General features: G+C 46.0%; 2 protein-coding genes across 2 annotated transcripts; one reads left to right on the top strand and one right to left on the bottom strand.

The window, feature by feature from the left end:
* Window positions 1-876: 876 nt before the first annotated feature.
* On the top strand, window positions 877-6,282 carry LOC309978849 (testis-specific Y-encoded protein 1-like; the record flags this gene model as incomplete). The annotated part of the gene is made up of 5 exons (XM_082865495.1): window positions 877-1,479; window positions 2,804-2,915; window positions 3,024-3,169; window positions 3,285-3,354; window positions 6,116-6,282. 5 exons carry the CDS (start codon window positions 877-879, stop codon window positions 6,280-6,282), a joined length of 1,098 nt encoding a protein of 365 aa, XP_082721621.1.
* Window positions 6,283-7,434: 1,152 nt separating this feature from the next.
* On the bottom strand, window positions 7,435-19,898 carry LOC309978848 (uncharacterized protein; the record flags this gene model as incomplete). Its single annotated transcript, XM_082865494.1, has 7 exons — window positions 7,435-7,494; window positions 11,700-11,788; window positions 12,955-13,066; window positions 14,227-14,348; window positions 16,583-16,643; window positions 18,975-19,081; window positions 19,790-19,898. 7 exons carry the CDS (start codon window positions 19,896-19,898, stop codon window positions 7,435-7,437), a joined length of 660 nt encoding a protein of 219 aa, XP_082721620.1.
* Window positions 19,899-24,767: the final 4,869 nt, after the last annotated feature.

The following is a 24,767-nucleotide window of genomic DNA, read 5'->3' as shown; positions in this document are numbered from 1 at the left end:
AGTTTAAGCATCCAGAGGGGATCCCAGGAGAGTGGGCCACAGAGGGAGGGAGCAGATACATACAGAAACAAGAACGCGCACGCACACACCACACACACACACACACACACACACACACACATACACACAAACAGAAAGACAAAGGGGAGACAGACAGACACTCAGACGGAGCTCTTCACTGCGTGGCTTTTCTGCTCTTGAGCAAAGGATTTCAAGTCTAGCAAAGAGCTGGGTTTGCCGGACACTCCCCTCTCATGCCACAGAGCTTCGGGCTCTCTGTCCCCTGGAAGAAAAGTATCCAGCAACTTCGGCCACCATGCATTTCCTTGTACATTTTCTGAGAGCTCCCAGTGGTTAAAGGTCCCGAAGGAAAGCAGATTCTGATTTTCTGAGTTGGAGCGGGAACTCCTGGCTCCAACTGGCACAGGCCACATAGGTATCACAGGGCTCCCGGGCACCCCAGACACAAGGCCGGAGGCCTCCCTGGAGGCCAGCTCTTTGTGGAAGCTGGGCTGCTAAGCCGGGCGGGGGGAACGGGTGTTTGGGGAGACCCAGCAATCCCAGAGGCCAGCCTGTTTCCACAGGGCGAGGGGCGAGGCAGCCGAGGGTGACGCCCACTGTCCTCGCCCTGATTGGTCGTGATGGGGCCGAGCGGCCTGGGCGTGGCTTGGAACTCCTTCCTGCCACCTGGACACGCATGCCTGGCGGCCAATGCTCCTACGCATGCGTTTCAGCGCTCTTCACTGCAGAGGCTCCAGGCAACGGGTTCAGTCCGCAGTGAAGCGTGATTCTAGTCGCTAGGCCTGCGTGCGGCCCTCGTGCTGAGCTTCCAGCTGCCGCACCTTCGCCGCTGCCCCAGCTCAGAGCCAGGTCCGCATGGGCAGTGAGGCGGGACGCGGGGTCATTCTAAGTGTGGGAGGGGGTCCTCAGGAAGCAGGGGCCCGCGGGTCCCCAGGTGTGGTGCTGGCACTAGTTGATGGTGGGGGCGAGGAGTCCGCCATCTTTAGCGGGGAGGTGTTGCGGCAATGCCCGGCCCTGTTGGAGGGAGAGATGGCGCGGATCGGGGAGGTGTTTTGGCTGCCTGTGGAGGACATGATGGATGAGGTTGAGGTGGTGGCGGAGGAGCAGCAGCAGGAAGAGCAGGAAGAGCGGAAGCAGGTGGTGCCGGAAGAGCCGGAGGAGGAGCCCCAGGAGCAGGGGCAGGACGAGCCAGGGCCTCGACCCACGATCACCGGGTCCCCGCTGGAGGCGCTGCAGGCGCTGCAGGCCCTGCAGTTAGAGCTAAGCACTCTGAATACCCAAGCCAGCAGGACCTACACTCGGCTCAAGCGCAGGATTTGTCAGCGGCGGGAGTCTCACTTGGATGGCAGAAGCGCCATCATTCAGGGCATCCCTGGCTTCTGGACCAGAGCCGTATCCTTACAGAGGCCCCTTGGGGTTGGCTGCGGTGAAGGAGGAGCAGAAGTAGGAGCGGCGGGGGTGAGGGTGGGGTGGGGGAGGGGGAGCGGTGGGCGCAGGTGCAGGCCAAGAGCACTGAGGAATGTGGGTACAGGAGGGCATGAGTGGCTCCAAAGAGGCAGCAGGAACAGAGGGAGGCCACAGCTGTAGGTGTCTGAGTGAAAACTTTGGGTGAATGGTCTTGGCCTGCAGCGTGCACAGCAGTACTTCCCCAGGGTGGAGGGAAGAGCCCGTGGCAAGGTCACAATTGGGAATAGCCCCGAGCACCCCTCGCACAGAGCAGTTACTGGAAGTGTGCATTATCCCGGGGAACTGGCAGGAGACAAGCGGAAGTCCCAATACCCGTCCTGGTCAGTCAGAGCCCGTGTAATTGTTCTAGCTGCCTCAGTGCAAAAGCACAAGGTCCTGCCTGCACACAGGGTGAAGTTGTAAGGGGCAGCTGTCCTTGGCCGGACACCAGGACCCCGGACACGCTCTTGGGCCGGCAAGAATCCTTACCTCCACAGGCCTTTCACCAGCACACTCGAGTCTGTGGAAGACACACAGGTGCAGGCACGCCCCTGACCTCCCCGTGGACCCTGTGAGTCCTGCAGAGCTCCAGACACACCCACGCAGGCCCTTCTGAAGACAGGAAACAGGGCAAAGGCCCAAGGCTTCGTCTTTGAACACACACACACGCGCACGTACTCACACACACAGGCACTCACACAAACACCCACAAGCCCATGCACACACGGCGTAAGAGAAGGCATGAGGCAGCGACAGCACATCTAGACTGCTTAAGGAGTGACATGCCGGCACCCAGCACACACAGGTCAGGTAGAGATCAGGTTCGTTCAGGAAACAGGCCCTCCCCGGGTGGGTGCACTGGACCCCAAGGCAGCCACAGGCAAGAGCACGTCTGATGGCAGGGCAGGGGCCGAGGATGTCTTTGAGGGCCGGATGGGCGTTAGCGCTCACGGATCTGGCAGATCTGCTGCTGCAGTCTCTTCCTCTGGCGGGTCTGGGGACTGGCTCTGCGGCTTGTAGCTCTTCCTTCCCTGAGGTGTGGCATGTGAAGCCTCCTTGACCTAAAGCAGATTATGAACCACCCCCAGATTTCGGCCGTGATCAGTGACCAAGATGAAGACCTGCTTAGCTACATGATCAATTTGGAGGTCCGTCTGGAGAGACTGGGGCGTCGTGGGTGGAGGCAGGTGGCCGGTAGGGAGGGGGCGGGGTTGTCCTTAAAGGTTGGGTGTAAGCAGCAGGAGAAGGGAAGGGGAAATGGTTCGTGGCTGCCAAGCAGGCAAGCTCAGGACCCCTAGAAGAGCTCCTGCCCTTCTCCTCCTCTTGGGCGTGGCAGGTGAAGGAACTGGGCCATCCGAGGCACCACTGCAAGTTGAAGTTTTTCTTTCGACCCAACCCCTACTTCTGGAATGACGTGATCCTTAAGGAGTATCACCTTAGCATCGCTGGTAGGAGGGGCTCCCGCGGGGCTGCGGGGTGAGGGGAGGCTGGGGAAGGGCGTGGATGCTGGGCCACCGTGACTGTGATCCTTTCCTGTCTCCCCTGTCTTCCTCCAGGGTACAGGGCGTCTCGTTCCACTAGCATCTATTGGTTCTGGGATTATGAACGGGGAGCTCCCAGCCACAGGCAGGACCCCACCGGCCTTCACTTCCTCAACTGGTTGTCTGACCACAACTGCCCAGGGTCTAACAAGATTGCTGAGGTGGGGTGCCTCTGGTCCCCCTCAGCGGTGGTGACGCTGGAGTCCCCCGGCTGCTTGGGGGGAGGGACGTGGGCCTGGCCTGCCCTGTCCCGACCTGGCCCCTTTCCCCTACCAGATCATCGGCGAGGACCTGTGGCCCAATCCTCTGCGCTACTACCCGAGGGAGGAAGGCCCCACGGGGACAGGTAACTGAGACGAGGACAGGTGGTTAAGGAGCCCAGGGGCTGGGCGCTGAAATGAGTGTGGTCCGGGTACACTGGGGCTCTCCCTTTTCCCAAATGGGAAAGCTCAGGCTGAGAGCACACTGTGGGCGGAGCTGGGTTTCAGGTCATCCCGGCCTTGGCGGCGGGTGAGAGGGTGAGAATGGAGCCGGGAGGACTGTAGGGCACACGGGGTAGCAGGACTCTAACCAGCTAAACTTTCAGGGTGAGTGCCCCAGGTGTCTATGAAAGAGGCAAGCACCTCCTTAAGCAGGCACCTGTGTGTGAATCAGCAGTCCCTGGCTTCAGCCTGCCCTCAGCTGGGGATCACCTGGGCCCCTCCCTCTGGCCCCTCCCTCCTGGCAAAGGCCTACAGATGCCGAGGAGCTTCATTCCGAGTCTCCTCCCGCCTCTTTGCTGACTTTCCGAGTCTTCTTTGAATTTTCACGTCCATCCCTGAGCCTCCCAGCACCACCACACAGACAGTCCCGGAAACGGCACAAGGCTAGCTGGGGGCAATATTGAGGACCTGGGGCAGGAAATGGCAAGGGACCACAAAAGGGCCGGGCCTACCGCCCACCAACGCCATGTCTCATATTGCTGGACACAGCCAGTGTCCCCTGCTGAGACGCCTTGTGCCCCGTTTGTGTTCCCGTCCCTGTGCTCCTGTGTGTGTGTACGTGTCTGTGTGTCGGGCGCACTCCAGACCCAGAGATGAAGGCGCCGGGGGAGCCTCAGAGGTTGGCCAAAGAGCACCAGAGTCAGGAGGCGTCTACAGATGTGGGAGACGGGTGGAGGTGTCTACCTACGCGGTTCGGGTGCCCACGGGAGAAACGAGGAAAGGATGGCCAATGAAGGTTCCAGAGAGCGGGGCCCCACGTGCCGGGAATGACGCCCAGAGAGACATAAACACGCTCACAAGTGCTCCTGTCTTGGTGTGTGTGTATAGGTACGGGGGTTCGTGGAGTATTCACGAGTGAATCAAGTGGTGTGGGGCTTCTTAGCCCGTGCCTGCGGACCTCCCTGTCTGTGGGCGAGATGGCGGGCCTGGGGAAGTGGAGGACGTGGGGAGGGCAGGACGATGTGGGATTCCGGAGAGGCCCAGGGCCTTCCTCACAGGGCAGGGACTGGAAGGAGGAGGAGGCAAAGAAAGAGAGCCTGCTGAACTGGAGACTTGCTCCGCAGGCAGGGCAAGGAGACAGGGAAGGGCCCTGGCCTGCAGGGGCCTAATGGCCTGGTGCCGCCTAGGGCCCGTGCCTGAGCCAGCAGCCTCTGTCCAGGACGTCTGGCGCACACTGGCACGACGCGAGGCAGGTGACTCCTTAAGCTCAGGCTGACCGTTGAGCACACAGGGTGGGAGCGTGGGATCCTTGCGGGCACTAGCAGCCCGCCCCGCGGGGCAGCGTTCCAAGGACGCGTGAGGCAGACGCCGGTGTGACATGTCGCTGTGTGCCCCGGTGGCGGCGTGGGTGAGTGTGTGCGTGCGGGCGAGTGAGCGAGCAGACAAGGAAGGCGGCCGGGCTGTTTGCATGCAGGGACCCTGGGACGGTGACAGAGAGCAATGCCTGCGGGCGCAGCAGACGGCTTGCTGGCTTCCCGGCTCTGCTGACTGGGGAAGAGAGGAACTGCCAGAGAGAAGCCCCGTTCCCTCGTGAGCGAAAGGCCGCCCGTGAATCCCTTCCTTTTCCTGGGCTCTCATCCCTGCATGCAACAGGCAGAGGGGCAAAGGTGAGGGCTGAGGGCTGAGGGGAAGCGGCTGAAGGGCACCCACCTGCCTTCCCAAACCACAGGTGTGCCACCTGCCTTGCTTCCCGCCCTGGCGATCCGAGGGGCAGCACGTAACTGTTACTCAGTCTGCTACGCAGAGGCTAAAATCCTCTATCCGAGCCTGCCCTAGGGAGCGGAGGGGGCGGGACGCTTAGCGGAACTAATGCCCAAGAGGAGCACGCTTCTCCTCAAGAAACTGTCCGGTGAGCAGTTCTCGTCCTCTGGGAGCCTCCATCCGCACATCCCTTCGGCAGGCCTGGACCCCGCTACGTGGCAGGCTCCTCTCAGCTTACTGTGCGCCAGGCCTCGTGAAAGAGAAAGCCCTGGAGCAGACAGACCTCGGGCCGGGAGGCCCAGGGATCCGTTTTGGGGTGGGGCATGGGGGGTGGCCCGGGGCAGGTGAGGGGAAGGGATGGCGGGCACCGGGAGTGCTCCTTCCTGAGCGGACAGCTGCTTTCCAGGCACACCTCTGGCCCAATGCACGAGGTCCGGGACCGACTCTGCGGCAGCTGGGCTTGGGAGAGTGGAGCGCGGTCCCCCGCGCTCCCTCCCCGTTGCCTGCACTTTGGTTCCAAGGGGAGCACCTCTGTCCCTGTGGTACCGGCCACGCTGACCTTCCTTTGCTTGTTTGGACTCCTGAGACCACGTGGGTGCCCACTGCCCCCGCAGCTGTTTCAAGACCAAGGAGGGTTGCAGCACCAGGGCAGCTTCAGGAATCCTCGTCCTCGCCTCCCAGCTGCACTGGCTGCGCCCTGCCGTGCATCAGCCTTGGGGATCTGAAGCCCTGAGGGCCGTGGTGTACACTTCTAGGGTGGCACACAGCCGTGGCCTAGAGAGGAAGGCCTGCCCCGCTCCGGCTGCTGTCCCCGCAGGCAGAGAGACAGACACACAGACAGACAGGGACTCTGTCCCTCCTCAGCTCCGTGATCCTTAAGCTGGAAGGGAGCCTCCCTCGTGGCTCCCACACTCCGGTGCCTAGGGTTCCCTACCGTGGAGGCAAAGGGAAACTACGTGCAGTGGCCCTGCGGCTACACGTGGGACACAGGGCAGCGGGGGACCTCCGACCCTCAGCCGGGCCCAAGTCCCTGGAGCCCTCTTGCCCTGGTCAGCGCTGCTGGGAGGGGCCTGGCAAGGATGAAAGGCTAGAGGGAAGGTTGGACAGCGTCCTCCCACAGCTTGACCTGGGCCACCCACGCGTAAGGCGCCATGGCTGGGTTCAGGTGCGGCCCGCCTGCCCAGGCACGATGTGGCAGAAATGGTCAGGCCACCCCCCGGTGGGGAAGGAAGGCTTACACTGCCCGCTGTGGCCCCGGGTGCCCACCGCCGGGGCCTCGTGGTCCAACCCAGTGGATGCGCCTCACTGAGATTCACCCTGGGGAACAAAGCTTCGACTTTGAGGGTGGAAACCTGTCAGCCCCGCTGGGGCACGGCACGCGGGGCTTCCCCTGTAGCTGTTGTTCAAGGTGGAGGGCCCACATCCTCCATGCTGTCCCTCACCGCGTCGTCCCTTGGCATATCGGGTTATCGGGGCCCTGAGACGTATGACTTCTTGTCCAGCGGGGATCTCCCTCATCCACTCAGGAGGGAGCACGCAGGCTCCATCTCTGTGAAGACGGTTTCTGTGTTGAAGTCGGCCAGGGTCTTGGTGTCCTTGTCCCTTGCGAGGCAGCTTCTAAGCTCGGCCCTGCCCGTGTTGGGGGCCCTGCCATTTCCGCGCATGAGCTCGTGTCTCTTTCTCTGACTGCGGCCAGGAGCCCCTCTGTCAGATATCCCGCCTCGCTGCCTGTCTAAAGCGATCACATCCTCCGGTCCCTATGCCCTTCTCTCCTGGCACGTCTCTGCCCAGTGCCGCTGGGGGCACATTCTCTCTGTGTATCACACAGAACCTGAAGGAGGTCTGCCCCAGGTGACACTGGCAGGGCCCCTGGCTTCTAAGTCAGGCTCTTCGGTGTCACCTGGCCAACCCGTTAGCAGGGGGTCAGCGGACCTACAGCCGAGCGGTAGGCTCGGCCAACACAGAGCTACCGACAGGAACGGAAAGGTAGCCTTGTCCTTGACGAAGTCAGTGAGACCCCGAGTGGGCAGAGGGCCTCCCGGCGAATGAAGAGGGTGCTGCTTTCTGCACCAGGGACGGGTTGACGCTGGCCCCCGGGGCAGGCAAGATTCCCAGGGTGGCCATCAGGGTGGGGGCCCTGTGCGTGTTTAGCAGTAAACAGGGCAGACGGGAAGGGAGCCCACCTCCTCTTTTCAGCCTCTCCTTCAGAGCCTAATTTCTTCACCCAAGTGCTGCATCCACCTTCAGGACATTGTAGCACACACGTAGCCACGACCTGGTTCCCCGTGGCCTCCCACAGCTGCCTGAGGGGGAAAGAGAAACCAGCTGAGGGCAAACACCTACAGAGCAAAGGGAGCCCTGGAGCACCTCTCTAAGCAGGCGACCCGGGGACACGCGAACCAACCTGACAGCTGAGGGAAGAGGAAAGCGTGTCCCAAGTCGGCTGGGCCCCCAGCACCTTGTCTTCCTGTATGGTGCCACAGACAGGGGCACGGGGAATGGAATCGAGCCTGCGTGCTCCCCACGGTCACACTGTCGAAGGCAACCGGGAGGAAACAGCACACAGGTGCACGTGACTCAGCCTCCCACTGCACTCACTTTGAACCACACTGTCCCACAGGCAGGGCAGTCGTTCCAAGAACAACCCGTGGAGCTCAATGTGCACGTGGGCTAGATCCACAGAGGGGAGGCGGGGGACAGAAAACAACTGGAACAGTAAACAAGGGGGCGCTGACCAAAATCCTTTCTCCTGGAAACACGTACGTGTAGAGTTCTGCATAGGTACCTGCCCGTGTGTGGTGTGTGGGGGGGGGGAGTGGGGGGGCACGTGTGTGCACGTGCGTGCTCAGGAATAGACATGACTACTGTCATGCATGCGTGGACGTTGGGATGGACGCGGGGACGTGGAAAAGCTTAAAGAGCTCATAGAACGTACGTAAACTGTGGGCCAGTTGAAGCCCCCAAGCCAGGGAATCCAGCCCAGAGATACCACCCGTGGAGCAAAGTGTAAGTGGCATCACACGCCAGCACCCTCGACCAGGGGCTGAGACTAGAGGGAGGAAGAAAGCACCTGTGGAAGGACAGGGAGGATGTAAAGTACATGAGAATCATAAAGGGCCCGATGCCCAGGCCCAAAGAGGAAAGACCCACCCTCCAGCCCCACTCCCATCTCAGCTACAGCCACCTTTATCTCCTTCTCCAGTGCACGAGCAACCTTTCCCCCACCCCTGTGTAGGCCCTTGAGAAACACCTGGCCTTTGTTTCATAAGGTTTGGCACACCGACCCACACCGAGGTATAACTGACTGCCTCACACTGATTTTGCTGGTTTAAGACATCACTCTAATGTTCTGACAACCCTTGTGGCTCAGGAGTATGGCCGTGATGGCTTAGCTGGATTCTGCCCCTGCTCCCCTGTCCCACAAGACTGGGGCGAAGGGCTGGGCTGGGATGTGATCTCATTTGGAAGGTGGACGAGAGCAGAACCACTTTCACAGGGCATCCTTAGGGTCGGCAAAATTCACATCCTCGGGTTGGCAGTGGTGAAGGCATGCATGCGTGCATGGTGGCCCTCGACTGGGTGCAGTCCTCAGCACCTCAGTGTGTGCGCACGTGTCCAAATAAAGTTTCTGGCGTTCCCCAGTGTCACCAAAGAGTGTCTCCCTCTCTCGGTCTCTCAAAAGACAGAATGGCCAAGTCAACTTCGTCTTGTGCCATGTGTCAATGTCCGTTCCCGGAGGGACGCTTGTCACCTTATGTTGGCTAGCAGAAAGGCAATTTCTGCCTGCCACTCAAGCGTTTGAAAGGCACTATGCAAACGTGTGGTCACACAAAGTCCGAGAACCCGTGGGTGCCAATCACACATGAGGAGAGGTCTTTTGGTGCCAGGCAAGGTAGAATTTCTTGGAGAGTTTAAGTATCCAGAGGGGATCCCAGGAGAGTGGGCCACAGAGGGAGGGAGCAGATACATACAGAAACAACAACGCGCGCACACACCACACACACACACACACACAAAGACAGAGGGGAGACAGACAGACACAGACTGAGCTCTTCACTGCGTGGCTTTTCTGCTCTTGAGCAAAGGAATTCAAGTCGAGCAAAGAGCTGGGTTTGCCGGACACTCCCCTCTCATGCCACAGAGCTTCGGGCTCTCTGTCCCCTGGAAGAAAAGTATCCAGCAACTTCGGCCACCATGCATTTCCTTGTACATTTTCTGAGAGCTCCCAGTGGTTAAAGGTCCCGAGGCAAACCAGATTCTGATTTTCTGATTTTGGAGCGGGATCTCCTGGCTCCAACTGGCACAGGCACGCCAAAATAAAGTTAAAAACAGTAGTACTTAAAACGTTTCCCAATGTTTTACAATCCAGGGGTACTAACTTTCACTAAGATATATACTCAGAAAAGTTAACTGGTTCCATTTACATTTAGTGGAAAATTGGTTTTATTATCATAATTCCCACATTGGTCATCTGCCACTTGAATATGGATCAGAAAATAGATACTTAACCTCAAGATTTCTTAAACTCATTACATTCACATGTGTAAATTTTCCTTTCATTTATACTATTGCTTTTTTTTTTTAAAGGAGATGTTGGGGGTAGGAGTTTATTAATTAATTAATTTATTTTTGCTGTGTTGGGTCTTCGTTTCTGTGCGAGGGCTTTCTCTAGCTGCGACGAGCAGGGGCTACTCTTCATCGCGGTGTGCGGGGCTCTCACTATCGCGGCCTCTTTTGGTTGCGGAGCACAGGCTCCAGACGCGCAGGCTCAGTAGTTGTGGCTCACGGGCCTAGCTGCCCCCCGGCACGTGGGATCCTCCCAGACCAGGGCTCGAACCCGTGTTCCCTGCTTTAGCAGGCAGAATCTCAACCACTGCGCCACCAGGGAAGCCCTATACTATTGCTTTAAAAGGATAAAGGCACATAGAATGTCAGTAATAATGCAAACATTGTTTTTCAGCCTTTTTGGAGACTTCTCAAACCTTTTGTATGTTTAAGCTTTCAAAAAGGAACATGTAATTTGCTTAGCCTAACTGGAAAACAGTCACAGCTTGCGATGGAGAAATAACACATTGCTTAATTTTGAATACATTCATGTTCAAAGACACAAAGGAAAAGTTTAGGCAAACAGCACAATTCATCCTCCAAACAAAAGTTTTATGCTTGTTTAACTCAGCAGTATAATTAACAAGAAATATTTCATGAAATTGTTTTACTCTGAAAATTCTGAGCATTACATTTTAAACACAACTTCTACTTTTCAACTAACATTAACAACTATGAAAGTACTTTGAATAATTCCATGTTGTCATTTTCTCTGAAAAGTCATAAAGGGAAAGTTAATATATGCCTGTTCCCCCCAAACCAACATTTTTCTTTTAGTAGTATTCAAGCATCAATTAAAGAAACCAACTTAAACTTTTCCTTTGTAAAGAACATTTGGTACATAACTGAGTGTTATTTTTAATATCTGCTTTGGCCCTCTCATTCATATTGGCTTCCCGCATAACCTCCCCTGGAAGCCCCACAACCTGAGCTACTGTATGAGTCACGAGGAGCAAGGTAGCCCCCATTCACAGAGGGTGGAAACCCTGGTTGTTCTTGTCTTCCACGCTCACGACCACTTGAATAAGTATTACTTTGGCTGCTTGAGTAACCTTCCGGACCTCCTCCATATCCATCTGTTGTATTGCTATCATAGCGACTGCTTCCACCGTAAGTCACAGGGGCCCTTTGTGCTGCTGGTGCACCACGGGAGTCACCTGTGAAGTTAATGATTCATAAACTAAATTTAAACATTACAAATTTTTCTGGTATCATATGACATGACTTAAAGTGCTAAATATTTGAAAAGATAAGCTTTATCTGTCTCTGCTATGAAAATATAAACTATGTAGCAACAGTGAAGGGCTTTCACATTTATTTAAAAGAGCGAGCAATATTTTTCAGCCTAAGTAGTTTATTTTAAAGTAAATGTTATTTTCTGAAAATGGACTGAAATTCTCACCTTCATAATGTTCCTATGCTTCATACTTTTAATAGCACTCTACTGATTATTTGAAAATGTTAAAATAGGGGCTTCCCTGGTGGGGCAGTGGTTGAGAGTCCGCCTGCCGATGCAGGGGACACGGGTTCGTGCCCCGGCCTGGGAGGATCCCACATGCCGCGGAGCGGCTGGGACCGTGGGCCACGGCCACTGGGCCTGCACGTCCGGAGCCTGTGCTCCGCAGCGGGAGAGGCCACAACGGTGAGAGGCCCGTGTACCGCAAAAAAAAAAAGAAAAATGTTAAAATAGTTTTTCTGTAATGAGAAATAAAGATGAGACTGTCAATTTACCCTTCATTGCATTTTAAGTGAGCTATTAAGAAAATAATTCAAAGGTCTTTAATTAATCAAAAAGGCCATGCTAAACATAGTTTTACCTTTGAGGAATTGAAGTAAAATTAGAGTAAACAACGATCTGGTTAAGTCTAATTCTATGATTTACAGGTTGTAACTGGACTCTTACCGTAACTCCCACATGAATCCCTGTAAGACCTTCCACTTCGATATTCAGAATAATCTCTATCACGACTTCCACCACAGCCATCACGATCACTAAATTTAAAAGAATGTCATAGATTTAAATTACGTGTCACGATCACATAATTTAAAAGAATGTTTTTATTTGATAAAAACACAAAACTTTATATTACCTATGTTCCCCAGAGGGATGATCATTCCAAGAACTTGAATGTCCATAATAACGGTATGCATTGACTCTACGTGGTGGAGTATAATCCTTGCTGTCTCGGGAGCTTGGATAAGCTCTGCTTGAATAAGTTAAATAAAGCAGATAAAATTTTAAATGCAACTTATAATATCCAGAATATATAAAGAATTCAGACAACAGAAAGACAAAAAATTTTAAACGGGCAAAGGACTTGAATATACCTTTGTTCAAGGAAGATACACAATAACCAACAAGGACATGAAAAGCTGCTCAACGTATTTATTATGGAAATGCAATTCAAAACCAAAATGAAATATCTACTTTGCACCTATCAGACTGGCTATAATTTAAAAAAAACAAACAGAATATATCAAGTGCTGGTGCAGATGCAGAGAAACAAATCATGTATGTGCGTGGCAGAAATGTAAAATAGTACAGGCTCTGTGGAAAAGATTAGCAGTTCCTTAAAAAATTAAAGAATTACTATATGTCCCAGGAATTCCACTCCTAAGTATATATACACTCAAAAAGAATTGAATACAGGTACCCAAATGCTTGTACAGGAGTATTCATGACAGCACTATGATGGGAATAACCCACACAGATGGATAAACAAACCATGTTAACCACACATAAAATGGAATATTTAGTCAGCCAAAAAAAAAAAAAGATCAGAAGTAGTGATTCATGCTACAGCATGAATGATCCTTGAAAACATTTATGCTAAGGGAAAGCTGGGTAATAAAGGTCACATAGTGTTTGATTCCATTAGTATGATATATTCAGGATTAGATAAATTCATAGATAAGGACACAGATGGGCACCTACCAGGGACAAGGCAGGAGAAAATGGGAGTGACTGCTTATTAATTTTATTTTGGGGTAATGAAATGTTTTGGAACTGAGCAGAGCTGGTGGTTGCATAACACTGTTAAGTGTACTAAATGTTACTGAATTGTTCACTTTTAAATGTTCAATTTTGTGTTAGGTAAATTTCAGCAAGAACAACAAAATTAACCATGGCTTAATTCATATACTGTGTTTCTTCTTACCTATCTTTAGTAGCATAACCACCATCTCTTCGTGACATATAGCCAACTCTCCGAAAAGAGACTGGCTCTCTGTGAGGAGAAGCTCCATAATGTCTTCCACGTGATACTGAGCCTTTAATTTAAAAATGCTTGTGTTTAAGTATCTCAAAATTGACAGTAATGTTTCCAGGAAAAATTCAAAAGTCTGATATCCTTCCTCTCTCCAAAATCATTTTAAAAAACTACTCCTTCTAAAATTCCATTTATGCACATTTTTGTTTCCCTTTAAATGATACCACTGAACATTTTATTTTCGGTACACCTCCCATTCCCTATACATTTCACATACCCTTTAAATTACCAGCAGTAGGGAAAACTTCTCAAAATTTGAGCAAATAATTAATTTTTGGTAACTACTGTCACATATTCAATCACCAAGTGGTTGGCTCTCTCCTTTATGTGTACAACCTTAATTATTGACCTTTTATGATGATAGCAACAGTGACTTCTATTGTTTATTAGCAATAAAGGGCTCATTTGAAAAACACTGTACCACTTCCAAAATATGAAACTATCTCCCATAAATAATGTTCTCTTCATGTGTTAATTCTTATTCCTAATTCCTAGAGGTCACTAGGACGTTGTTTGTTCTCTTCTCTTGTTTGTTCACTAGGCTAACCATCTAATAATGGAAAGGGTAGGCTTCTTAGCTTCTGTTGTATTTTGAAGTCAATACCGTGCTACATTTGGCTTCATTAATATTCTACACATAAAATGGCAATTTGAAAATGACTGTTTCAAGTCCGTACCATATTAAGGATCAGAAAACAGTGCTAAAAAAGTTAAGAGCACAAACTACAGTTCATATGGCAAGTTTCAGTTATTGTTTATAATAATTAAATTAAAAACCAGGTGGCCAATATACATAGCTAAACTACTCTACAGACCAGAACATTCTCTCACAGGACATAGTTTTCATGAAAATTCTGATATTGAAACTATGTGATAAAGAAGCCTACTAACCAAAAAGTGTTAGCAACAACTTAAATTAAGAGGAATTCTATAGCAAACATGGACATACAAGCAATGTTTTCCCCACTGCACTGCTAATCACCTACTACATGTATAATTAGAAACTAAAAGATTATTTCCCAACCACAAATCAATCAATAAATTAGTGATTGGTAAACATGTTCATATACTTCTCACTTTCCATTTTGCTTAAACATTCTGTTTAAAATAGCTCACTTTCATTAATAAGAATCAACTGCCTCTGCATTACATAGCATTTACCTTGTCTTCCCATCCCACTACTGCTTGGTCTTTGAGCAGATCTTTTAGGAGGAGGACCTCCACTTCTCGAAGATGGTCCTCTTTTAACTGGAAAGGGTCCCCTGGAAGAACTCGCATTGAGACTAGGAGTATATCCACCACAACCTGTGTTTAAATGAAATCTTTTTAGTTAACTAGAATCAACATTTTTTCATTGGTCAAGTTTCACTTATTGTTATAAATTTTCACTAAACAATTACCCCAGTCTTCAGCTTTCATATTTGTCTAAACCAGTAAGATTGTTTGCTCATATGACACATAAGTTAGTACAGTTCAAAGACTTACTGTAAAAGTCAGTTTGGAAAATCTAGGAAGAAATTCAAGAACCACTGGTATGAAAGCAGTTTGGGGAAAAGAAAGAGAGTACAGAAAAACCTGGATAAATTAAATGTAACCCTGAACTTTGATCAGTTTAGGAGGAAGATGATAAGTTATTAGTTATATAATTCTGGTGTCAAGGAAGCTTTTTTTTTTTTTTGCGGTACGTGGGCCTCTCACGGTTGTGGCCTTTCCCGTTGCAGAGCACAGGCTTTGGACGCGCAGGCTCAGCGGCCATGGCCCATGGGCCCAGCCGCTCCATCCTAGGTATAGATCAAAACATTAAAAATAAAAAAGATGAATAAAAAATGCATTACCTAACAGTTAAGTATATACATACAAACAACCCCCTTTGCAGGAGAATATCTGCTTATAACTTTACAGTTGGCCCAGTATCCCTAGTTCTGCATCCATGGATTCAACCAACCTTGGATCACGTAGTGATGTACTATGTATTTATTGAAAAAAAAATCTGCTTGTAAGTTGACCCACAGTTCAAGCCTGTGTTATTCACAGATCAACTCTTAATGTTGATTTTTCAGTGAAAAGGGCTATGTTGCGTTCAATTTTAATAGTATTTAAGAAATGCACATTAAATACTGAAAATTTATGTTTTACCTTTCTAACCAGAAAGATGCTTAGATATATTCCAATTCCCCTGTAGTGCCACAGGCAAGAAAAAATGAGTATTCTTACACATGGCAGAATACGAACTGGTAAACTTTTCTCAAGATCAAGTTAGGGGGAAAAGAACAAAACTATGTTATCTTAAAATGGGCACACCCTTTAACTGAACTTTCAAAAAACATTTCCTAAAATTCACACATCTAATTAACACAAAAAGAAACCAAATGTTTTATTTCTGAAGACTGGTTATGGTTAATAGGTGAAGCAAAGGTTGTTAAATATATGGAAGTTTTTGAAATACAAAGTGCTTTTCCTCCTTTTCTTACTAAGTAGAAAACTTCTCTGAAAAAATTCAAAAAATATATTTTCAACGACTTTCTCCTCTAATACACACAGAAAGAAAACATACATGTTTCTGAAGCAAAGGTTTTTACTCTTTTCCTGAATCAAAGACACCTTTTAGAATCTAAAGCCCTATTTATTTCCCTAAGGTATTTTCCCCCAAATGCAAACAACAGACCCAGGGAGGAAAGCCTCATATCAAAATGACAATGGAGATTTGCTTAGATTTCTGAACACATACACTTAAGACAAATACTGCAAGGTGAAACCTAAAATATGAAGTGTTTATCCCTGAATTGTGGATATTCTGAGTGACTTTTATTTTCCGTGGTGTAGTTTTCAAGATTCTCTAGTATTTTTATGATGCAATAAGTCTACTCTCAGAATAAAATTAATCAATGTATTTCTAATAGATTATTAATGAATCACTGACTTAAACTCATATAAAGTTATTGGCCCTAAAATGAAAAATTCTAATGTATGATCGATAGTAGTACACTCTGTAGAAAACTTCTTGAAGAAAAGAGGCAATTAGTAATAATGGTAAAAGAGACTGAATTTAGTTTAAAATTTATGCTATTTCCCTGTAAGGTGATTAACTTTTTGCATATTATCTAGTTAAGTCATTTTATAACTACAATAAGTCCTTACAACTTAGAAATACTTCTGACTATCAATGTAATTCATCATCTAATAATTCTTACAGACTACTTTGCTCATAAAGGATGGAATAAAAACTGAGATGTTTCTATACAGTTAAACTTATGATTTTTCGGTCCTATGGCTGCAGCCTTGTATTTTAAAACATTACCCAAGTGTCCTCCACGTGAGGGATGCTCTCTTGCTCTTCCATTTCCTCCTCTTCCATTTCCTCCTCTTCCATTTCCTCTTCTTCCATTTCGTCTTCTTCCATTTCGTCTTCTTCCATTTCCTCCTCTTCCATTTCCTCCTCTTCCATTTCCTCCTCTTCCATGTCTCGGATTTCTCAGATGGCCCCTGTTTCTTGCAGGAGGTTGCGGTCTCTGTTTACCACCGCTGTCAAAAGATGGTTTGTTGGCTCGCTCTACTTTAATTGCTTTTCCATCCAAAGACTAAAAAGATTAAGTATAACATTAGTAACATTACATCAAATTTATTTACTACTGCACTAGTTCAAGATCAGTATTTTTTCCACAAAGCAAACATTTTCTTCTGAAATGATTGTGTCCTTCACCGTGCCAAATAAATGAGATTTAATTAGTAACAGTCTTTCAGTAAGTCATCCAACACAAAGTGTATGTATTGGCAGTTACAGCTCCCTGAAATGTCCTCTGGTATTAAAAGAAGATTAATACCTCTCACTTATCATGAGAGAATATACCCTTTTATTTTCTATAATGGATAACTAAACTCACTTCATTTCTGTACTTCTACCATTCAAAGTTTTCAGTGTCCCAAGGGTATATAAAAGTATACGTGTCATTTAAAAAATAAAATTTTTCATTGGAATAACAGAATTATCCATTATTCAAAATGGTTATTCCTACTCTAATTATTTTTAGCATTTATTAAATATTAAGAGAAAGAAAATTTTCCAACATGATTGCTGTTCTGTATTTACTTCTAATAATTTCCCTGGTTTTTTTTTTAAATAGAGCACTTATCTGGTCCTTAACATCTCTTGCCTTATTCAATTGTTTAAACATGTCCCCAAAGAGTAACTTATTATAATACTACTTCATATTCTTATGTTTCAGAAATGCTTACATTTCTTAATCTTCCATCAGCTTCCTAAATTAACCTTCTATAGATGCCAAAGTAATTTTTGAAAACATAATGCAAATCATCATATAATTGCTCTACATAAAACACTCTAGCTGTTTCATGTTATTTTTGGAAAACAATTTTAAATGCTGAATTCCTACTAAGACTTCTGGTGGATATGGATGGGCCCTGGCCCAATACAAACAGCCTCAACAGCCATGTGTTCCCACCTTAGGGCCTCCTTTTCTGTTTCTGGGTCCAAAATATTTCCCATAGACTTATGAATGGCTGCCTCCCTCCCAACATTCAGGATATAACATTGTGAGATCTATATGTATAGAAATAGTGTCCACCACTCCCCTTAAGCTCTAATGAAATTACTTAATTTCCCTTAATATTTTTCCATATGAAATTGCATTTATTTTTACTTGTATGCTTCTCATCTTTCACCCTAGAACACAAGTGTCCAAGAAAATAGGTATTTTGTCTTACCCACAACCATTAATCAATTGCTAAATCAATGCCTGCCAATAAAATATCTGTTGAATAAAGAAGTGAAGACTAATGTCTACACAGACTACGCGTTCTTGTGCTTGAAAACAAAGAAAATGGGGGTGGCGGATCACCATCAACTGTTCTTCATAACGCAACTTTATCTCTGCACCCAAAATAAAATCATGAGTCAAAGTCAACTTTTAGGTACTACCATACCTTAAAATATGAAAGTAAAGTAAAAGGGTCAACATGTGCCAAGTGCCTGCAGCATACCAGAAACCAAGCTATAGAAAAAGGGAATTAATGTATGTGTTCCACACTATGAGAACTGAGAAGCACTGGAGGTAATTTTAACAATTAACAATTCACAGTATGATGAATATAAAAAGATATTACCTGCAATATAAAATGGGAAAAATATTACCTACAATATAAAAAAAATCTTGGAGCAAATATGCAATTAAAAGTACAGTTTTGGGCTTCCCTGGGGGCGCAGTGGTTGACAGTCCGCCTGCCGATGCAGGGTACACGGGTTCGCGCCCTGGTCCAGGAAGATCCCACATGCCACGGAGCGGCTGGGCCAGTGAGCCACGGCCGCTGAGCCTGTACGTCCGGAGCCGGTGCTCCACAACGGGAGAGGCCACAACAGTGAGAGGCGCGCGTACCCGCTCCCCCACCAAAAAAAAACGCCGAGACTTAAAAATAACAGTATGGGGGTTTTCCTTGGTGGCGCAGTGGTTGAGAGTCCGCCTGCCGATGCAGGGAACACGGGTTCGTGCCCCGGTCCGGGAGGATCCCACATGCCGCGGAGCGGCTGGGCCCGTGAGCCATGGATGCTGAGCCTGCACGTCCGGAGCCTGTGCTATGTAACGGGAGAGGCCACAACAGTGAGAGGCCCGCGTACAGCAAAAAAAAAAACAGAAACAGTATGGGATATTGGGGAGAGCTCTACAGGCTAAAACTTATTTACTTTTATGTTTGAATGCTAAAACGGGTTTAAAATATATTGTTAAAGCTAATGTTAATTTCAATCTCTTTCCAACCAGACAATCCAGTACTTATGTGACAAAAAGGAGAGTGAAGGCTTATATGGCATTATGTTAGTTTAAAAAATTAGAAAAAAGAGAAACAATCTAGAAATAGTATTAAATGGAGAACACAAAATATTATTAAAAGACTCTTACCTTTCCATTCATATCTTTGGCAGCATTCTTTGCATCTGCAGAATTCTCAAAAGTAATAAAAGCAAAGCCTCTAGACTTGTTTGTTACCCGATCCTTCATCAAAATAACTGTAATACACATAAATCTTTTTAATTTAAAATTTCACATAAAATTGAACTTTTCATATTTTCAAAATAATCAATCCTTTGACAATTTCTCATAAGGCCTCCTTAACTCAATTTGATGTTATGGACACAGTACAGTAACAACCTCCTGAAAGTTACTTAACACTGAAACAAAAAACAAAAACACATAAACCAAAAAAACCCTTTCCATTTTATATCATTTCCAGTATTTTAAAAATAGAGTCAATAATTTCAACCATTCTACAATTAGCATATCTCTTCCCATTTCATGTCCTATGACCACAGTATATTTAAAAAGCCCTGGGACTTCCCTGGTGGTCCAGTGGATAAGACTCCACTTTCCCAATGCAGGGGACACGGGTCTGACCCCTCTTCAGGCAACTAAGATCCACATGCCGCATGCTACTCGGTGTGGGCTTGATCCCTGGTCAGGTAACTAAGACCCTGCATGCTGCAAAGCACGGGTCGGGGGAAGAAAATAACGCTGCTTTTTTCCCTTCTCAGTAGTAGGAGCCCCTAAGGTGTACACTTTCCCTCATTGCCCAGTGCTTTCCTAATAAAAAGTAGAAACTTAAATAAAAAGTGCTCATGTGTTAAAAACAGAAAAAGCATTATAACTTAGCTGTCCAGTGGTGTATGTTTAATACACATTTGCTTTGAATAGATATATATATTGGTTCTAAAAATTACCTTCCATAATGTGACCATATTTCCCAAATACCACTTCAAGAGAATTTTCATTGGTGTCAGCATGGAGGCCTCCTATGAACAGTTTCCCAGGCTGATCTGCTTCCACCATTTTTCTGTAAGTAATTAAAAATATATCTTTATACTCATAGCAAAAAATAAATTATAAGCCAAAAGTATCAAACTATTACACCTGTTTAAAACTCAAGTAAAGTACCCAATATCAGTGAAATTATTTGCCATTTCTTACTTAAAAGAGAGGAAACTTGAAACACAAAGCAAAATAAGCACTGGCATAACAAATGCTCCATTTTTTATAGATCTCTTACAAAAACCTGTATGTAAAAATCAGATTAGAAGGCAACTGTAAATTCTTTTGAGCTGCAGGGTTCAATGCTTCATTCCCAAAAAACAACAAAAAAATAAGCAATAAAAAATGCTCCTGGATTCTACACATCTAACAGTTAATAAGTTTTATGAACTGTGCAGAAAATACCTTAAACATTATTTTCAAAATTTTCCCATCTACTCACATTTTTCTTGATTATGCATCAAATACTGTTTAAACTTCAAAAATGGTAAGTCATAAAAGCAAAGGAGGGAGTTACATCCTTTACTGAGGGAAATTTAAACTGTTTTACTTATACTGAGAGACTTTAAGAAACACTGGTCCAAAGAGAGTAACATACTTTATGTGCAAAATTAAAATCTGACGGTTTTTGTCAAGTGAATCAACATTTTGACATCTGATAACTAAAGTTACAGGTTTTAAATCATTTAAGTTAAAATAGTTAGGTATCTTGCCTCTATTGTTCAGTACCTCTGCTTTCACAAAGAAAACCCGTAAGGAAAAAAGAAGTGCACGCGGAACAAAATGGCGCCCTGGCGTACGCTCCACTACCCGCAAGTGAGAGAAAAAAAAAAACTTAAACAGCAAAGAGGGTACGCGTTAATCAAAGGTAAATTTCTCAGTCCGCCCCCAGGGGTAAACAAGTTAAACAGCAAAGAGGGTATGCCGCTAATCAAAGGTAAATTATCTACTCAGTATTCCCTCCCACAGCATTTCAAACCTATCTCCACCCCTCTCCCCACCCTCTCAATTCACGGACAAAATCCAGGAACTTCACTGGCTTTCCACTGCTGCCTTGGGAACTGATTATCTGGAAGAACAAAACTTAAACGTACTGTTCAAGAACAACTGATAGACTTCTGGAGACAGTGTATATTCAGACATATGTCTACAAACACAACTTACTCGGCTCTTAAATCTTACAGAGAAAGCCTGAGAGAAAAATCAAAATCTGAATTACCATGCTTTCTCTGGGAACAGGAGAAGATACAGGTATCAACTCTTTCTCTTGAGGTATAAATTATTCTCTCCACCCTAAAACGCCGAATTCCTTACCTTACTTTGTCCTCTTCTTCAGAAGTCTTCCTCCCGCGTCTCTTCAGACGACCGCTAAAGAAACTAACGGTCAAGAGCAAGTGCTCTACCTATAGAAGGAGGATAAGGAACAGGACGTAGCGCTGGGTGGACGAACGGATGAGCCGCACTGGAGTTAGGGAAGATGAAAGATGTAGAGGTGGGGGAGGGGTGAAGAGAGACACTCGCGAGAGCAACTGGCGAGAGCAACTCGCGGGAGAAACTCTGAAGAAAACTGCAACGACACAATGTGTTCTCTACTTTTTTACTGCATACATTTCCCAGTTGCTTTAATTTAATCAATATAAAGGAGAAGGGCTTTCCTGGTGGCGCAGTGTTTGAGAGTCCGCCTGCTGAGACAGGGCACATGGGTACGTGCTCCGGTCCGGGAAGTTCCCACATGCTGCAGAGCGGCTGGGCCCGTGAGCCATGGCCGCTGAACCTGCGCGTCCGGAGCCTGTGCTCCGCAACAGGGGAGGCCACAAGGGTGAGAGGACTGCGTATCGCAAAAAAAAAAAAAAAAAAAAGTAAAAGGCAATTTGGGGGAATAATGTGAATTTCCATATAATCAGTAGGGAGAGTTAGGGATTTTTTGATAGATGAGAAATGGGGAGGACCAGATCATGAAGCATTTTGCTTGCTATGCAAATATGCTACCTACTTTATTTTTTAGTGGAACTGTTCAAATAATTTTAAACAGAAACGTGAATGTCTACAAGATAAAATGCATATGGTACTTTAATATGATACAAAGGAAGGCAGACAAAAAGTAATCTAAGCTTCAAAATTTAGTAGTTATATGAAACTGGGAAAACTACCTAAACTCTTAAATTTACCCAGTCTACAGAAACAAGATGATAAAGAATGATCAGATAGGGTTATTGTGAGGTTAAATGATGTGCTGAGCACATTGAGCACAACGTCTAAAAACATAATTCAGGGTTCAAAGCAAAAGTGTGGAAATACTGTAATTGTTTTATATTAAGTGGGAGCCTGAGATTAACTTGTAATCCTGCCTTTCTTAGAGACTGGTCAAAATCATGATACAGTTTTTGGTTTTTTTTTTGTTTTTTTTTTGCTATACGCCGGCCTCTGACGTTTGCGGTCCCTCCCATTGCAAAGCAGAGGCTCCGGACGCGCAGGCTCAACTGCCATGGCTCACGGGCCCAGCTGCTCCACGGCATGTGGGATCCTCCCGGACTGGGACACGACCCCTTGTCCCCTGCATCGACAGACGGACTCTCAACCACTGCGCCACCAGGCAAGCCCCGAAACTGTTTGTTTTCAATTACGTTCCTTTGCATATTTTGTATAAAGTAAATAATCATTGTATACTTGCACTAATAATAAGCCTAAAAGAGCATAGGAAGACATGACAGAACACACACACGATTGGACTGAAGAATAATTATTAACAAAAAGATATGAAAAATAATTAGTAGAAATCTTTGGTGGATAACAAATGATTTAACAGAAGACAGTTTACCAATAATTATTCAAGAAGAAGTAGAACCCCCAGACGTAATTTATAGTCAATTCTAGGGGATAGCTGAAATTTTGCTAAAAAAGCTAGTATACTGATGATAAATATAAATAAATGCTATTACTCAGATGACAAAGGTTGTGTGTCAATACTGTTTACAGACGTAACCTCTAAAGATAGCATGCACAAAATGTATGACAATACAAATGGTAATGAATTAGAAACAGGGCCACTTCCTTTCTGGGAATAACTACTGCAGACTAACTGGTCAAATAAAAATATCTAATAAATATTTTGGGCTGGCTACTATAGGAAGTGCTTCATTTACTTATGAATTTAACTATCTCATTTGATTATTGCCACAGTCCTATTGACTGTTCATTATGCAGATTAAAAACTTTTTTTCTCAGGTATGTGCAACACTTTTTGAAGAAGAAAACAGTAAAATTCTTTGAAATACTTGAAGAATGACTTGAGCAACTGGAGATGGATGTTCTAATATGACTTCCATATGACCTTAAATAATATGTAAATAATATAATGTGAATGAAAATTATAAGGTTATCATATATATATATGTATATATGTATTAAGGTATTTATATTTATATATGTATATATCTGTGTATAGTACATATTTACTTATATATAATCTGTAGATACATATTACACATATTGCATTCTCAATTAGATTTTTAGAGTTTATTTACAAGAATTAACATTCAGAAATTTAGAGCATATTCTAACAGAGGGCCTCCTTTCTGTATATTAAAGAGGATTATAAAGCCATGGTAAATGGAATGATTTAGTGAACACACAAAAAAGTAATAATCAGAAAGCATGTCCATAATAATAAAGGAACAACTGGTAATTTTAAAGTGTTCTTGATAGAAGGCAAAGCGTAATCAATACATTTTGCTATCGAATTTTTAGATAATATTGTGGGTAGAGGAACATGTTGGATATGTTGCATCTGCATGGATAGATTCAAGAAGCAAAATTCAGACTATAGGAGACTATATGGGATAATCAATATGGATTTATAATAAATTGAAAAAAAATAAAGAATTGAAGGGGAAAACTGTTTTAGGAAACAATTAAAAACATTTGAACCAACTGCAAAGTTCAACTCTTATTTGCATTTTATTTCAGTGAAACTGAAAACATTTTTAGTTTGCCATTTATGAGAAAAATGGAAATTTGAACATACTTGATATTTAATGATTTTTTAGAAATTATTAATATCCTTGTGGGTTTTTTCTAGTAATGTGATGGCCTACAATTGTCCATTACATATCTACTGACTTGGCTTGACCAAACTGTAATCAGCCTTCGCTCCTCCTCACAGTGTGCTAAACTTTGACCTGCCCCTCAACTTCGGGGAATCACTAATATACTAAGGTCAGAACATATTCTGTAACAGCTTATTCTGAGAATCAGCTGGCAGGGGAAACATTTTCTAATAAAATACCCCTACTTTACCTCCTGCTCACCCCTCTGCTTCTGTCCCACTAGGTTTCTGCTGGCCTTGCTCATCCTTTCCTCTTAAAAAATACTTTTTCTACTTGATTTTGAAATACTTGAAGATTCTGAAATCAAAGTGTTCTTCTATTCAATCGTCTTTGTGAATAAACTCTTTCCTTACCTAGGTCTTAGTTTGGTTTTCAGTTTTCTGGTGCTATGACGCAGATAAAGTGTTGAGAGCCTTTTGATCTTTATCCTCCTGACCAACAGTGCTGCCCAAACCGGAGGGGTTCCAGCCCAGGATTTGTGTCTCAAATGAAAAAGTGTAAACGTTACCCTTGAGTAGAACTCCACCCTAACTGAGGCCTTAAACGGAGGTGTTCTCTCTCTATTGCCCAGGAGTGGATAGCACCATGAGACAGATAGTTCTTGACAGATAGTTCTTGTTCCCCAAGAACATGGCACCAAGCAGGTGACATCAGGAGTTAGTCAGCTTCTACCCAAGACACTGGAACAAGGTCCCCAGCTTCCAGGAATTCCTTATCTTTCTACCCTCACCGTTTTAACTGTCTTTCTTTGCTGATCTTTCATCTCTGTCCACTCCACCATCAC

The sequence above is a fragment of the Leucopleurus acutus genome, assembly GCF_964270905.1.
Source record: "Leucopleurus acutus genome assembly, chromosome: Y".
NCBI classification, from domain to species: Eukaryota; Metazoa; Chordata; class Mammalia; order Artiodactyla; family Delphinidae; genus Leucopleurus; species Leucopleurus acutus.
The sequence above is the reverse complement of the archived record's forward strand: the minus strand, read 5'-3'. Positions and strand labels throughout refer to the sequence as shown.